Source organism: Eucyclogobius newberryi, unplaced genomic scaffold (genome assembly GCF_026437365.1).
Source record: "Eucyclogobius newberryi isolate DKJ021-1_F unplaced genomic scaffold, fEucNew1.0.hap1 SCAF_12, whole genome shotgun sequence".
Taxonomy (NCBI): Eukaryota; Metazoa; Chordata; class Actinopteri; order Gobiiformes; family Gobiidae; genus Eucyclogobius; species Eucyclogobius newberryi.
In genome coordinates, this window is record NW_027315746.1 from 13051410 (window position 1) to 13069673 (window position 18264).

Genomic DNA, 18264 nt, shown 5'->3' on the forward strand with positions numbered 1-18264 from the left:
TTCTTACAGTAGAACTGGAGGCTACACTGACATTGTCCAGTGTGACTATCTGCTCAGATAGAGTGTCTCGTAGATGCTTAGGGCCAAGCACAATGACCTCGGTTTTTTCAGGGTTAAGAAGCAGGTAGTTTAGTGTCATCCAGGTTTTTATCTCCTTCACACAAGTACTAAGTCTGTCTACTTGATCGCTCTGATCAGGTTTCATTGATAAATACAGCTGAGTGTCGTCTGCATAGCAGTGGAAGTTAATGTCATGTGACCTGATAATGTTGCCTAATGGCAGCATATAAAGAGTAAACAGAATTGGACCGAGTACCGAACCCTGTGGCACACCGTAAATTACTTTAGAGCATGGTGAGGAGCTCTGGTTTACATTAACAAATTGGAACCTATCAGATAGATAGGATTTAAACCAGCTGAGGGCTGTTCCTCCAACACCTACATCACATTCTAACCTCTGCAGTAGAATGTTGTGGTCAATGGTGTCAAACGCTGCGCTGAGGTCCAACAGAACCAGGATTGAGACCAGTCCATCGTCAGCGGCTAATAACAAATCATTTGTGACTTTAACTAGTGCAGTTTCAGTGCTGTGTTGGGCTCTGAACCCTGACTGGAAAACTTCAAATAAGTTATTGTCCTGCAGGTGGCGACAAAGCTGTTTTACTACAACTTTTTCAAGGATTTTAGAGACGAAGGGAAGATTTGAAATAGGTCTGTAGTTTACCAATAGGTCGGGATCTAGATTAGGCTTTTTCAGAAGAGGTTTAATGACTGCATGTTTGAAGGACTGTGGAACATAGCCACTTTCGAGTGAAGTATTTATTATATTAAGAATAGGGTCTATAATTAGGGGAAGAATGTCTTTGAGGAGTCTGCTTGGAATGGGGTCTAGGACACAAGTTGAGCTTTTAGAGGACATAATGGCTGAAGTTATCTCTGCTTGATCGACAGCTGTGAACCTTTCTAAGTTTACAGGTGGATTTATATGGGACGTTAGATTTACAGCTTGGGCTAGTTCAGGGCTAATAGCGGGGGTAATTTCATCTAATTTATCTCTGATTGTTTTTATTTTATTGTTAAAAAATAGGAGGAAATCATCAGAGCTAAGTGTAGCTGGGATTGTTGTCATGTGAAATGCGCTTGCAAGTGTGAAAATAACAAACAATATCACATATAAGTTGCTCCAGAGTATAAGTCATAGGCCAAAACTATGAAAAAGCAATTTATAGTGCGGAAAATACGATATTGAATTAAGCAGTCATTGTGGTCCAATGTCTCTCGCTCCCCTCTTTAGGCTGTGATGTGGCCCTCCAGTCCTGTCTGTGCTGTGGCTCCTCTCTTATGGCCCTCCAGTCCTGTCTGTGCTGTGGCTCCTCTCTTATGGCCCTCCAGTCCTGTCTGTGCTGTGGCTGCTCTCTTATGGCCCTCCAGTCCTGTCTGGGCTGCTGCTGCTCCCTTATGACCCTCCTCCCTTATGGCCCTCCAGTCCTGTCTGTGCTGTGGCTGCGCTCTTATGGCCCTCCTCTCTTATGGCCCTCCTCTCTTATGGCCCTCCTCTCTTATGGCCCTCCAGTCCTGTCTGTGCTGTGGCTCCTCTCTTATGGCCCTCCAGTCCTGTCTGTGCTGTGGCTCCTCTCTTATGGCCCTCCAGTCCTGTCTGTGCTGTGGCTCCTCTCTTATGGCCCTCCAGTCCTGTCTGTGCTGTGGCTGCTCTCTTATGGCCCTCCTCTCTCATGGCCCTCCTCTCTTATGGCCCTCCTCTCTTATGGCCCTCCAGTCCTGTCTGTGCTGTGGCTCCTCTCTTATGGCCCTCCTCTCTCATGGCCCTCCTCTCTTATGGCCCTCCTCTCTTATGGCCCTCCAGTCCTGTCTGTGCTGTGGCTCCTCTCTTATGGCCCTCCAGTCCTGTCTGTGCTGTGGCTCCTCTCTTATGGCCCTCCAGTCCTGTCTGTGCTGTGGCTGCTCTCTTATGGCCCTCCAGTCCTGTCTGGGCTGCTGCTGCTCCCTTATGGCCCTCCTCCCTTATGGCCCTCCAGTCCTGTCTGTGCTGTGGCTGCGCTCTTATGGCCCTCCTCTCTTATGGCCCTCCTCTCTTATGGCCCTCCTCTCTTATGGCCCTCCAGTCCTGTCTGTGCTGTGGCTCCTCTCTTATGGCCCTCCAGTCCTGTCTGTGCTGTGGCTCCTCTCTTATGGCCCTCCAGTCCTGTCTGTGCTGTGGCTCCTCTCTTATGGCCCTCCAGTCCTGTCTGTGCTGTGGCTGCTCTCTTATGGCCCTCCTCTCTCATGGCCCTCCTCTCTTATGGCCCTCCTCTCTTATGGCCCTCCAGTCCTGTCTGTGCTGTGGCTCCTCTCTTATGGCCCTCCTCTCTCATGGCCCTCCTCTCTTATGGCCCTCCTCTCTTATGGCCCTCCAGTCCTGTCTGTGCTGTGGCTCCTCTCTTATGGCCCTCCTCTCTCATGGCCCTCCTCTCTTATGGCCCTCCTCTCTTATGGCCCTCCAGTCCTGTCTGTGCTGTGGCTCCTCTCTTATGGCCCTCCAGCCCTGTCTGTGCTGTGGCTGCTCTCTTATGGCCCTCCTCTCTTATGGCCTCCTCTCTTATGGCCCTCCTCTCTCATGGCCCTCCAGTCCTGTCTGTGCTGTGGCTGCTCTCTTATGGCCCTCCTCTCTTATGGCCCTCCTCTCTTATGGCCCTCCTCTCTCATGGCCCTCCAGTCCTGTCTGTGCTGCGGCTGCTCTCTTATGGCCCTCCTCTCTTATGGCCCTCCTCTCTCATGGCCCTCCAGTCCTGTCTGTGCTGTGGCTCCTCTCTCATGGCCCTCCAGCCCTGTCTGTGCTGTGGCTCCTCTCTCATGACCCTCCAGTCCTGTCTGTGCTGTGGCTCCTCTCTCATGGCCCTCCAGTCCTGTCTGTGCTGTGGCTCCTCTCTTATGGCCCTCCAGCCCTGTCTGTGCTGTGGCTGCTCTCTTATGGCCCTCCTCTCTTATGGCCTCCTCTCTTATGGCCCTCCTCTCTCATGGCCCTCCAGTCCTGTCTGTGCTGTGGCTCCTCTCTCATGGCCCTCCAGTCCTGTCTGTGCTGTGGCTCCTCTCTCATGGCCCTCCAGTCCTGTCTGTGCTGTGGCTGCTCTCTTATGGCCCTCCAGTCCTGTCTGTGCTGTGGCTCCTCTCTCATGGCCCTCCAGTCCTGTCTGTGCTGTGGCTCCTCTCTTATGGCCCTCCTCTCTCATGGCCCTCCTCTCTTATGGCCCTCCTCTCTTATGGCCCTCCAGTCCTGTCTGTGCTGTGGCTCCTCTCTTATGGCCCTCCAGCCCTGTCTGTGCTGTGGCTGCTCTCTTATGGCCCTCCTCTCTTATGGCCTCCTCTCTTATGGCCCTCCTCTCTCATGGCCCTCCAGTCCTGTCTGTGCTGTGGCTGCTCTCTTATGGCCCTCCTCTCTTATGGCCCTCCTCTCTTATGGCCCTCCTCTCTCATGGCCCTCCAGTCCTGTCTGTGCTGCGGCTGCTCTCTTATGGCCCTCCTCTCTTATGGCCCTCCTCTCTTATGACCCTCCAGTCCTGTCTGTGCTGTGGCTCCTCTCTCATGGCCCTCCAGTCCTGTCTGTGCTGTGGCTCCTCTCTCATGGCCCTCCAGTCCTGTCTGTGCTGTGGCTCCTCTCTCATGGCCCTCCAGTCCTGTCTGTGCTGTGGCTCCTCTCTCATGGCCCTCCAGTCCTGTCTGTGCTGTGGCTGCTCTCTTATGGCCCTCCAGTCCTGTCTGTGCTGTGGCTCCTCTCTCATGGCCCTCCAGTCCTGTCTGTGCTGCGGCTGCTCTCTCATGGCCCTTCTCTCTGACGTGGGCCCCTCCCGGTTTGGACACGTGTCATCTCCGAGCTCCTACATGTCCGCTGCCTTCCTCCACAGTCGGCTGCGTCCTATTACTCGATAAAGAGTCCTGGAGATGCTTTAGGCATAATTGGATTTGCGTCTAGTGGAAAGGGACACTCAGAAGATTTTGAGTGAGTGAGTTGCATGCTGGGATATGGAGATGTGATGGCTGCGATGTGACATGTGTGCGCGCTCTGAACCGCTGTGAGCGTCCAATGAAGAGATCTTCTGAGTCCTTGGTTTACTCCTGATTTCAGCTCGGATGACAGTGATCAGAGGGTGTTGTGCTTGACGTTCAAGTATTGCACAAAAAGCACACACTTTTTGGGACGATATAATGTCATTTTTAACACAAAACAGCAGTAGTTTTGTTATTATTTCAATTTGGTCTTAAACCAGTTCAAGACCATTGTTAATCTGTTCAGGAAATGTCCAGTTTTGTCCCGTTTGTGTGATTTTTCAGTTCCAATACTTCTTCAAGTGCGTGTCTAGTGTCGATACTACAGTGTTAGCATTGATTAGTATGTGGGTTTTTGATGTTGTTAAATAAAGAAAATATCACTTCAGTCGTTTCACTCATATTATTCGTAATACTGTGAGTTTGTTCATGTACTTTTTAGTTTTTATCAGTTGTTTTTGCAGGGCTTAGTAACAGTTTTGTAGTAATATCGTAAACCGTACACACAACGAGCTACTTTTTCATGTTTCCAAACAGCAGTGTAGCTCTGGTCCAGTCTGTGTGATGTCTCAGTGTTGTGCTCCTTCATTAAAAGGCGCATTGCAGGACTTTTATTATTAGTTATTGTCTGTAATGTTCCGCAACCTGGCATTTAATGTGTCTAACTCCATTGAAACAAGTATGTGCGCTTCAAGGCGCACATACTAGTCGGATCTGTGGAGAGGCGAGTCCTTAGAACGCATGTTTTTCAAGTTGTGCTGTCACAATAAATATAATATTAACTTATTGTTCAATAAATGAGATATAGAATGATTTATCTATTTTATCAAGAGGAGTTTTTCTGGGGGTCTTTTTGTTTTTTTATTCAAATGTCTACAGCTCAAATCTTATCGTAGTACAAATAATTCTGCTATTTATGTAATTTATTATCAGAGCTCATGTTTTTTTTAATATTGTACATTTATTGTCAATTTTTCTGGGAGTTTCCTGTTTTAGGTCAGTGTCAGAATTTTTTTTTAATATTAAAATTATTATTACATTTATTATGGTGACAAGTCTATTTTCAAGATATTGCTGCGAAATAAAAACATTGTATTTGAATGAGTGCAAAATACTGTAGATATGTATATTGCCATGCGGTGGAACATTCCAGGTAAAGTATTATCTCCATGGAATCACACGCAAGAAAGATTATGATGCGTTTTTATTAATTTTACGTTTGATTATCACTATTTCAGTTCGGTTCTGGTTAAATCATTGTCCTTGTTTATCCTGTTTCAGTTCAACGACTTGATTTTAATCCTGTTTGGGAGTTTGGGCCTGTATCAGTCCTATATTCCTCATTTAATTCAAGGTTTATTTCTATTTAACTAAAGCACAGTCATGATTTAGTGCTCCTTTGGGCCTGTTTAGTGCTGGTTTTATAATTCCAGCGATGAGTTTAATGCAATTTAATTCTCTTTTGTCGATTCACAGTGAAAGCTTTTGAGGCAAAAGAAGAACACTTATTCAAGCCTGAAGTTCAAGTGAAATTTAACTTAAGAAATGTGTTTCCTTGAAGATAAAATGAAGCCGTCTGCTGCTTACAATGTGGTCGGATCAAAAATGTCAACAGTGGTTATAAATGACTGCGGTTTATTCTCTTGGGCGTTGAAATATGTAAACGGTTTTGTGAAAGACGAGCGGAATCAGAGCGATGTCGAGTTAGAAGTGAAACAAAACAGGGTAAAAACACAAACTGCAATGGAAGATTCGACTTTTATCCAAACACCAGAGACATAGTGCGGACATCTTAATCTATTGTGACTCTTCTATTCACTATTTTAACTCAATGTCTTTACGAAGGAAAATGCTTGATGCCAATAAGGATTTTGATGCCACAATAATGCAATAGAATGTCATTTAATAAACAAAATATTACTGTTTTGTAACAAAACAAAAAAGCCAATTCCTGCATTATTGTAACCAAAAAAATCCAATTCTTGCATTATTGTAACCAAAAAATCCAATTCGTGCACACAAAAAATCTAATTCCTGCATTATTGTAACCAAAAAATCCAATTCCTGCATTATTGTAACCAAAAAATCCAATTCCTGCATTATTGTAACCAAAAAAAAACAATTCCTGCATTATTGTCACTAAAAAAATCCAATTCCTGCATTATTGTAACCAAAAAATCCAATTATTGCATTATTATAACCAAGAAATCAAATTCCTGCAACCAAAAAATCCAATTCCTGCATTATTGTAACCAAAAAAATCCAATTCCTGCATTATTGTAACCAAAAAATCCAATTCCTGCATTATTGTAACCAAAAAATCCAATTCCTGCATTATTATTGTAACTGTTTTTTCACAACTCATTCCATTTATGTTCAAATACACATCGTAAATGTGAACGATTGCAGCGTCTTTTTAAAGCAAAGCGCAGTCAAACCTGAATGAACGAGACCCACTGTCAGTGCGGTTCATCTGACACAGTTTTGTCTCTTTAGTATGTCATGCTTAGGCCTGCATTAGCCGGCCTCTGGAGAGTAACGCCTGCGCTAATCACATTGAGCTGAATTGATGTTGTGGTGTTATGCTGCTTGCCCTCACACACTCTCCCCCTCGCTCTGCGCTCTTTTTCAGGGCCCTTGAAGCCGAAGTGACGCCGCTGAGGGAGAACAGTTCCAGAGAAGAAACAAATACTCAGAAAAAACAGTCTTTACCGCGGAGACGCCCGAACCGGACGATGAGAGCGCTCCTGCTGACAGCCCTGCTCCTGCTGCCCCTGGTGAGTCCACGGAGACGCTGACACACGGGAGTTCAACTGTAGTTTGGAGCGAGCACACAACAAACTGCGGTTTATAAAAGTAAAGAAAGCACACTGCAGGAAAAAGCAGCGTGAACACATCTAAAAACATGGGTTGCTTGCGTTGGATTTGTTTTTGGAGGCGTTGTAGCGCTGTGGGGGTGATTTGAGCAGAAAAATGATCAGAACAAGTTTGGAGTATGTGCATTTTAAAACATGGAGGAGCGTCTTGGATCTCCACCAGAAAGTCAAGAGGAAGGAGCAAAGAGTTTTGAACTCTCAAGTGGAGAATGACCAATAAATACAATAGTCGTTACTCATGTGTGAATGAAACAAACTTATAACATTATAACATTATAACATGGCAAAATATTGGATAAAGTCAGCCCATTGTGACATCACATAAGGCATCTCAGAGATCAGTGTACGTGTCACAATAATCACTACTTACGACTTATTATTCAATTAATGATGGATAGAACAATATTTTTGGGGCTTAATTTTGTTTGCGAGTACGTATTGTGATATTTTGTACATATTTTTGTATTATGGTAAGGTAATGGTTTATCTGTATCTGTTATCTGTTATCTGTTAGAGGGTAATTATAAATAACTCACTACCGGTAATAAGTGTTTCAGTGTTCGGTCGTTTTATTGCATGTTTTTCACTATTGTACATTTAAAAGTTTTTTTACTGTGATTATCCTGCTTTACGAGTTACGTCGCTGTAACTTTGAGCAGTTTCAATATTCTTTATCACTTGTGTTGTATTAATCACACTTGTGTTATCGTGGATAGATGAATAGATGTCAGTGTCAGTTATCCATAGGTTTTCGAGTGATTTAAAATTAGCACTGTCGCCATAGCCAAAATATGAACCTTGATGAATTTAGAGGCCATACAATTATAACTCTCACATTTAATCATAGTAAAGTAAACCGTTACATTCTACAACCATCTAGTCTCGACATCACTCCAGTATCTTCAGCTTCAGCCACAGCGTTAGCACTGTTGGTTAGCACCGTTAGCACGATTAGCATTTGGTCTGGCTGACCGTGGCGACCATGGATCGATTATGGTGGCGACGCCCGTCCATCTGCTGCATTTGGCCTGTATTTGCCTTCTTCATCTCAGAGTAATAAATAAAAAAGAGGGAGATGTGTCCAGAAAGTGTGGGCGTAACTATTTGGGATTAAATCAATATAAGAGGGCCCTGGTTTCCTGTGGTCACTGAAGAATCACAGCTGCCTCTGGTGTATACAATACATCAAGTGGGACTAAATATTTTAGCTATTTGTTGTAACTATAAAATACAGTGGTTTGTCCTCAAAAGACCCAGATTTCAGAGCTGGACGTGAACTGTGCAGCTCAAGGACACTTGTTTGCAGCTCTGAACATGGGTTTCAGAGTGAGGAGTAATTAGCAACACTTCAATTACAATAAAGAGCTCAAAACAAAATAAGATGAAACTCTTGAAGTCGGGTTTAATTTATTTTCCATTAAAAAGTAATTTAGAGGTGGGAGATTCTTATACACTGAATAAATCGTTCAGATATGGTATAAACTAAAACGTCTGCACTTTTTTCATAATGTTACATAAATTGTATATGAATATTTTCTTTGGGATAATAACAATATTGATCATTTCTGTCCATATTAAGATAAGATATTCCTTTATTGTCCACACATGGGGAAATTTTATTGTTGCAACGCAGGTAGATACAGAGGAAAAGGACAGATCACTTATAGGAAGGGTTACCCACTCTAAGAACATAGTATTTACTATTTATAGCTGAGTCTGGACCAGGGTCAATAGCACTTTAATGTTTTAAGTTTAGGCTGAGGAGAGGTATTGAACCTGTGACCATCTGGTTATGAAGCAGGAGTGCAACAACAATCACTTCTTTAATATTGTAATACTGCAAATATCACATGTCTCACTGTATTATTGTGGACTTTTACAAACTATTTACTGGTCCTTCCCTCAATTTGACAGTAAACAGTGTGATCCGTACAGCTTTGCAAGAATCAATTGAAATTTGAACGTTCATAATTTAGCTCGCGTAATGTCCTCTGCAAATGACAAAATAATCCTTCCTGTTTAAATCCTGCAGTTTAGACCTCTACAAACTTGTTCTGAAATGCATGTGTTTTTGTATTAGAGGTTTATACTTGTTTTTGCACCTGAACGCACTCAAAATTGAATTTGATATTTTTAACTTTTAAGCATTTTGTTCCATGGCATGCTTATGTTACAGCCCTAGTAACCATTAGGGGTGTAACAATAAAAACAAATTGTGATTCTTAAATGTTACAATAGCCATCGTACATGTGTCTCACGTCGTCTTGATGGGAAATTGAGAAATTTGCACTGAAAAGCTAAATGAAAACAGCACCGCAGCCAAGTCCACTGAGCATGCTCCAGACACACACACGGACACACACACACACGGATACACACACATGGACACGGATACACACACACACATGGACACGGATACACACGGATACACACGGATACACACACACACGGACACACACACACACAGACATACACACACACTCGCACACACACACGCACACACACACACACACACGGATACACACACACACACACACGGACACACACACACACATGGACACGGATACACACGGATACACACGGATACACACACACACGGACACACACACGGACACACACACACACAGACAGACACACACACTCGCACACACACACGCACACACACACACACACACGGATACACACACACACACGGACACACACACACACACACACACACACACTTACAGACTGTCAACAGTGTGTAAGTATTTCCAACAATTGAGTAAATCTGGCTGAACATTTCACCAACAGCTGTAAAGAAGCAGAAACACATGTTCACGCAGTTTCCAGTGTCACACAAGAACTATGACGCGCACAGGCCAAACACATCAATCATTTACTGACTAAGAGTGGCATAAATGTAACAGAGAGCCCACATTAAGCTCTATATGAAATAAAAACAAATAAACTACTACAGTTAATTTATTATTATTATTATTTACTGTTTTTTGTCACCAATAATGACACCAACATCCCATTATTTTAAGAGTCGGGACAGAATGGTGATGAATCCTGATTCGTCACACCCGTAGGACCCATTATACCACTTAAGTACGTCTATATTGTGACTAATCCTTTCTACTCCCGCACTTAGGAAAGAAATGTAACATGCGATGACCATTATGACCATTATAACCTGACCGTTGCCGTAGCGCTGACGTGTGCACGAGCGGCAGAGTGGTACCTGACCTTCACCGGCTGTAGACTGGTTCGCCGTGATGTGCTTATTGTCTATCAGAGGGTTTATACGCGGGGCCAGCGGAGTGCCACATCAAACTGCACTTTTTTATTATCTGTGGGCCGCAGTGCCATGGGAACTAGTTATCGGGCCGGTGGAAATAGCCTCGGGGGCCTGGACAGAATGGTAGAGCGGTATCTGGATGGGCATCTGTTTGGTGGAGCAGCACGGCAAACACGTCCAGGCGCAGAACGTTGAGCGGTCAAAGCTGCAGAATAAGACCAGAGGGGATTAAAATGAGGCCAATCACTCAAGTACTTGGAAATGGATATGTTTTTCAGTTTTCTTAATGTAAAAATAATGTTTTTTCCATATTGACCCAGGTCTATTGAAAAAAAACTATAACAAAACTGTGGCTTTTATCCTACATCAGTGTTTGATCAGTGGCACTTTATCAAAATAGAGCAAAGTTGAATTTAAAAATGTTCTTTTGGTCAAATTTAAAACGTTAAAGGACAACTTTACTGAGCTTGACCTCATAACAGTGTTTCCTCTTCATTAGTTTACTCAAAGTTTTATTTTAATTGATTGATTCATGCTTGAGAAATCCTGTATTGTCCCATAACTGAGGTTCAAGTGCTCCGAAAATTCCTGTATTCACCTACCCCCTATCCCCGCCCACATCCCTATACTGTTCCACATGAAGGATAAAAAATTGTAACGTAGCCAATACAAAATTAAAAAATAACATGTAATTAAAACATGTAAAATGATGATCTACTAATGTTACAGTTCAATGCTAAACTTAAAATAGCATAAAATGAAGAATTTTTGAAGATTATGAAATTTTTTTAACATAAACTGGTCATTATTACATTAGTAAATCTGAACTAGAACTCACTTGAACTCTATTACTGGTTATGTTTGTGGATTTATAGTAAGTCAAAGTACACAAACAAGTTATATTTGTCCATCATGTTAATTTTTGAAGTGTGTTTTGTCTGTGTTTCAGGACAATAAGTGATCCAGTCAGTCAGACAGACAGAAAACAGGTTCACATAATCTTCGAAACAAGAGCCGCTGCATCCAAACATCTGCCCACTCACCAGGAAAAGAGCCCAAAGGAAAAACATTCTCATCCTCAACGAAGGCTTTTCAATCTAAACTTTAATACATAAATGCATTAATGTAGTGCATCGTACAGGGCCCTCGCACCAAACACATTATTAGTTATCTGCATCCAATTATTCCACGTTTACAAAAGAGCGAACTGGCTCCTGAAGAGTCACCTGCTGCTTAGCAACACTGAGGTCGGCATTGGATAAAAATGTCTTTCAAACGAGCCTTTCAGAAATACACCAGAGAACAGTGTGTACAAACGTGCACCAGAGACCGCGACGATACCGAGGGTTTTGTCTGAAAGGAAGAGATATAGACACGTTCAAAAATGTATTACGGGGGTTTTCAAATGTACACAATTAGCGTGAGACAATTAGCTGTCATCATACCTCATAGAAGCCTGAGATTATGAGATACAAAAGACTAAACATGGCGTTGATTGAAAAGTATTGTGATGTTATAGTGTGAGATATATTAACACCACTTGATGCTCATGGGGTTGTTACACGGCTCTTTTCTTTACATTTTTACATGTTTTTTGCTCATTTTTGGATGTTTGGCACGTCTTGCTCCACATGGTTCAACTTTGGCGTTCTGTCCCGAGGTCTAAACACGAGCGTTTGAAATTAGGACGGTCGGATTAATCGCATTTGAATCGTTTCCTTGGCGTTTTGAATCGAGTGGTCAGTAATAGTCTGTGGTTAAAAGCAGCAAAGTCCAGACATTTGAGGAAGAGATTTGACTATTTTTTGCTAAACGGTAATGATGTCGTTGATGTTACAGAAAAGAATATCGAACACCATTTGTATTTGTTTGTGATGAGATAAAATAAAATGGAATTAAAGTCGTGATTGTTCAATATGAGGCGGAAAAGTGTGATTAATTCAGTTGAAATATTTGAACTTTACTTGAAATCCAGGGGTGTCGTTGTGATTCATTTGTAAATGTAGTTACTTGAGCACTTTTTGTTGTATTAGGAAACATGTGCAGACACAGAGAGAACATGCAAACTCCACACAGAAAGGTCTTGGTTGCAAAAATCTCAACTTGAAAAGAGTAAAAGTAGCAAATGTATCTTTTTTTTCTGTTAAAGTACATGTTCCTTCATGTAGTTCAGTCAAACATCTCGTCCGTGCCTCTACAGTACAGCCTCGCAGCAGAACGTGCATGTTCTGCCGGGTCATAAAGAGGAGTGAATCCCAGGGCGTCGTCGCACAGTGTGATGTTATTTGCAGACAGGAGACGAGAGAGCGTTCTTCTGGTGCCGAGACGATGCCTGTGATGAGTCAGCCATCCTCGTCGGGGCTTGAAAACATTACACCTGTCAGCGATGAGAGTGAAGAGGCCTCAAGGAAGCGCCAGCCCGCCTTTAAGATGGAGGAAGCTCACATGTCTGACAGTGGGATTAGATTCTCTGTGGATAAAGAGCAGGCGATGACGAGCGCAACAGCGTGACGCGATTAAACGTGCTTTTTTTTTATACCAAACAATAACTTTACATTGTATTCTGGGGGTGAATAAATGGTATACTTTTTAATTGTTTTTTATTTATTTTTATCTTCTTTTTAAATCTTTTTTTATTTATTTATTTGTATTTGTATTTTTTTTATGTATTAAATGTATTTTTTTATTATTATTATTATTATTATATATAATTTTATTTATTTTATTTATTTTATTTTATTTATTTTATTTATTTTATTTATTTTATTTATTTTATTTATTTTATTTATTTTTGTATATATTTTTATTCATTTTTATGTATTTTTATCTAAAGGTCTACAGCCAATTCTTTGTCAATAAAAGGATGTGGTTTGGAGCACGTTTTGTGGAAGTGATTTGATAGTTGTTTGTGTTAAATGGTGCTATTTATAAGTCTGTCTCGTTTCTGTTCAAAATCAATACTGACATTTTAATTTTGCTTTTGATTTGGGTTGAAAAAAATGGTGTTCAATCAATATGAGGAAAATAATCATGACTATTTAATTTTTTTTAATACCAAATGACTCATTGTGAATGTCAATTGGAAAAATCAAAACTGTTTCATTTGGCAAAACAAAATTATAAGGTTTTTGTTGTTACAATCTCAATTGTAATCATTTTTATGAATATTTTAGCTTCAATAAGTATACACAATTATGACAACATTGTGTGGGCATAGAGGTGGGCGATATGGATATGAACATTTAAATCATATTTTGCTTTATCTTGATAACAATATTCAGACTATATTGTCATAATGCACCAGAAATTAGCTATATTGTGTCTTACTAAACAAAGGACAGAACTATCACTTGATACGCTTGTTTAAGAAATAACTTTCAACATTTCTGTCTCTTTTTGTATTGTTTTAATTATAAGATAAGATAAGATAAGATAAGATATTCCTTTATTGTCCCACATGGGGAAATTTCATTGATGCAACGCAGGTAGATACAGAGGTAGATACAGAGATTATAGACGATATTCCCTCATTTAGCCTATCTCCAAAACAAAAAGTCCAACATTATAATCTTTTAATTTGGAAAAAACAAATCAAAAGTGTGTCACGTTGTCAAAATGAAATATCTACATGTTCATTTAACACAATAATGGCATCAGATGGGCCTAGGAAACAAGATTTTTCATAATTTTACATGATTACATAATTTTTTTTGTACTTTTACATCAATATTGTATGAATAAAATAACAGTAATAGTTGTGTCCTGCTCTGTTCATATCCCGGCTCATCGCTCAGCCCTCAGCTCACTTGGGTGTAATCTCTCGTGCCTAATGCCAGGGCCCCTCTCACTCTCTCTCTCTCTCTCTTCCAGGTGGCCCCGGAGTCCGAGCACTGCATAATCAAGCATGAACATGAGAAGTGCATGGAGAGGATGGCGGCGCACGACCCCAGCGACGACCTGGATCTAGGTTGGTGTGGATCTCCCCCCGTGTGGACAGGCGTGCCCGATTGCATTTGTTCTCTCATCTTTCCGTGCATAATTTGCCGTGAAGCGCCCATTGCTCCTCCTGCGCCGCCGCCGCCGCCGTTAAACTCTTTACTTCCACACGGAAATCTCCAAGAAGGTTTAAGCTTAGGCTGGGGCTTTTCCAAATGTGCTCAAAGTCAAGCGGTTTTTAAATAAGGTTGAATATGAAATGTTCAAAATAATACACAGGAATGAGTTATCTTGACCAAAAAGATAACGTATTAACTGATTGTAAAACTGTACTGCAAGTGTGTGTTCTTTATTTGTTAAAGGCACTGCACTTGATTTAAAAAACATGAAAAACTGAATAATTTTGTTTTAAAACAGGTCCAAACGCATTCCTGTCACACTAATTTTGATGCATCTTTTCCTGTTATGCAAAAGCACTTTGAATTACTTATAAGGGTGTTTCATACATTTCAGAGGCCAGAGAAGCCACTTCCTGCTTCTCAGCCTAATTCTTGACAAAATTAGGTTAAGATAAGATAAGACTTTATTTGTGCCACAGTGGGGAAATTCCAGGTTTGGGTCTTTTTGATAGTTTTGCTATTATACTTGTTGGCAAGTATAGCTTTGGTGAGGGGAAAAATGTGACTTTTTTCAATTTCATCAGTATTAGAATGGATAATATTGTATATTTATTTACAATTAGGCATCATGTTTTACAGCTAAACAAAGGCTGTTCAAAAAAGATGTATCACGGCGGACTTCTTGGAAATATGCGTATTGATACGAGAGGCTTTATCATTATAAACTGCAGAGTTATCCTGTAAATTGAACTACCGCCTGACTAGAACAATAAGGCAAGTTGTTCTGAAATTAAGGGCATTGTAGAAATTCCAATGCATTTACTTAATCTGCAAATGAAAAACATTAGTAAACTTTTAAGGGAAATGTATTGTATCGTGAGGTACTTGGCAAAATCCAGCCCTAAACACAACACATTATATAAAGTAGGGATGTAGCAATAACTGAAATGTAATAATATCATGAGCTGTCACAATATGTCAAATTATAAGCTCCTTCGTCTACGTCCATTGTTTTGTTGCCATAAAAGCTAAAAAAATTATAAACCAGGCTGCCCCAAATAAATTGTCCGTTTGCTGTAACCCGACCCAACATTTTTCCAGTGGGTCGGAAGTTTTGTTTAAATCAAGCCACACCATGATAGAGAATGACATGAACGATGGCCGGTTGAGTGGCGCTGACAGAGGCAAACCAACTTTTACCAGGCGATATGGGAAGCCTTTTGCGTGTTGTGTTGTGTTACAGAAGCATATGTAGGACTGAAAATGAAGACGCGAGTTATTTGAATTTTGGGATATAAGATAAATTTAGCGGCGCTATAAAAATTATTCGACACAGCGCTTTAGGAAAGACTGGTCGGTGAGTCGGTGAAATAGTTGAAAAATAAAAGAATTTGGCTTTTTTTCAACAAAATGCTGATATTTTTTTTTTCTTCAGTCGGCTAGTTTTATACCGGGTCGGTCGGGTTACGGCAAACAGACATATTATTTTGCTCTGCCTCACGATTATTGGCTACATTCCAGCGCAGACAATGTGAACAAAGGTTTTTAAGCACTTTTATATCTTAATTGTTTGGAATATAACAGTATACACTCGCAATATCGCAATAAATATCGTTACATCCCGAATATAAATATAACTGAGGTTTCTCGCCAACATCACTATGAACCAAGGAGGGGATTGAAGGTTACAACTTTCCCTATTTTGCAGTTCCCATGTTATTATGTGTTCCTCTTCTGGCTGCCGCTGTGATCAGGGCCGGCCCAAGCCTTCAGGGGGCCCTAAGCGAAAAAAAATTTGGGGGCCCCTCACCACGTTATCAGAATCAGTTTTATTGCCATTGTCAGTAAACAATTCACACATGGGAACTTTTTTCAACGCAAACAAAGCGCACCAAAACTCCAGGGCATCCAGTTAGTTTATTCTCAACACCTCACAAGCTCAAATATTGATAACTTAAATCCCACAATGTAACTTGGTATTCCGCTGACATCACCTCTACTCCCTGTGCAAATAACACACATCCCAGATATGTTTTTGGGCGTTAAGGGTCGACAGCCACATTAGCACATTAGTTTAAATTAATGAACCTTTTTCGTGTATTCTGGTGCATTTTAATGTGGTCCAGCCGGCTAAAGTAAGAGTAAAATGTTGAGGTTGTAATGCTATAAAATGATGATGTGATAAAACTGTGCCAGGAGAAAATGATTAAAGCCAGTTATTAATACATTAGTGTACTTAATTACTCAATACAATATTAGCTATGAAAAATAATTATGATCAAATTGATTCATTTTAACTGAAAATGTAAAAGTATTAGTTATCCTTACTAATTTATCTTTTACAGCTCCCAACTGTTCCTTCTTGCCAAAGTGACAAAACAAGTTATATTAAATTAAACAAATGGCATAAGCATTGCTTGATTAACAATTAACACTGATAAAACAGTGCAAACATGTTATTCCCAGAGAATGAACAGAACGAGAAGTGAAGGTCCAAACCTAGCTTTAGTGAAGAGACTGTTTCTGCAACTTTGCCACTTTTGTATAAAAATATATAGTATTATTCTATAACAGACGTAATCATAATATGTCTGGTTATTTTTCACTATCAGTTTATTATAATTTATAACAAATAGTCTAATGATGCTTTTTAAATAAATTGAAAAGTTTTATTGCTCTATCAAAAGTTAATTACAATATAAATGTTTGTTCTGATCAGAACATCACACACTGGACTCCTCTGTGTGAAACAATGCTGCGATGTGATTGGCTGATGGACCTTACGTGCATAAACCTTTACGTTCCTCTTATTGCACGTTAAGAAGTCAAAGTAAAACAGACATCACGAGTCACGATTGATCTCACACATGGTGATGTGAGAGAGAGGGGACCAAACTCAAACCCGCTCATCTTTGACTGAGGCTGCACAGGGGCCCGGGACAGGGGCCCGGGACAGGGGCCGCACACTGTTCACTCCAAAGTCTCACGTCAGAGGTTCTGGACGAGACGGCGCTCGTCCGGACCGGATCTCCGCCTCTTAGTGACCCGGGCCATAGAGGCCCCTCACCGGCCTCACCTGCAGCTGACACTGCCGGGCTGGTGTCAATGTTAAGTTTATTATCTTTCATTCAGACACATATTATTATGCGCGGTGCAGAGCTCTCGTCGCCTCCAGCCTGAGCGAACTAACGTGACAGACTCATGTTGTTTCAAACAGCAGCATTAACCGTCTCTTTGTAAGAGAAGTTCAATACCTGGAGAGTGTTGTTGAGTTTGCAGTTTCTTTACATCGTCAAGAAGCTTCTTCTTTCGTTTTTCGGCATCAGGGGGATATATTCCTCTGGACATGAGGACCACGCAGGCACCACGTTCTGTTGTGTTTATGTTTTGCTCTCGAGCTCCTCGCGCACAATGAAGTTGCCCAATCAGCGCAGGTTTGGTGTCTCGGTTGCCAGATTGTCATTACAATTAAATGCGGTTTGTGCGTCATGTTACCGCTGTGTGCGCTGCCGCGCCAGCAGCGCTACTACACTAGTGGCGCACACTGCGCTTGCACTTCGCATAAGACGGGTTGCCAGATTAGGGGCCCCATTAACGCCTCGGGGCCCTACGCGGCTGCTTAGTTCGCTTATAGGCTGGGCCGGCCCTGGCTGTGATGAAACTACTTTTCTATAAAACCTCATAGTAGTTTTAGGTTTGTGGGGGTTGTTTCTGCCGCAGAGCAGACCATCCACTGACAGTTCTGGAGCCAAATGCCTCCTCGTAGATTCATAACACGCGGCTTTTTACAATCACTTCCAAGTCGCTGTATGGGATTCCTGGAAGCCATTATTTCCCTGTCCACGCTGCTGTGATTTTCATTAGGAGGAGCTGTAAGACCCCCCGCTGCCCCGCCCGCACAGTGACTCACACCTCTGCCTCTGACGAACACAAGAAGTATTAGGAAAATAGAAAATACACGGGGAAAAGTCACAAGACAAGAGGAGATTAATGAGCAGGGTTAAAAAAA

At 41.5% G+C, this 18264-nt stretch overlaps 1 protein-coding gene across 1 annotated transcript in view; it reads left to right on the top strand.

Moving 5' to 3' along the window:
• The window catches only part of adcyap1r1a (adenylate cyclase activating polypeptide 1a (pituitary) receptor type I), a 49452-nt gene that overhangs the window by 11356 nt on the left and 19832 nt on the right, over nt 1-18264 (top strand). The window contains exons 2-3 of the mRNA XM_072440860.1: nt 6674-6818; nt 14071-14167. Of these exons, the coding sequence (XP_072296961.1) occupies nt 6777-6818; nt 14071-14167 (139 nt within the window). The 5' untranslated portion in view covers nt 6674-6776. The remainder of the gene's footprint in view (nt 1-6673; nt 6819-14070; nt 14168-18264) is intronic.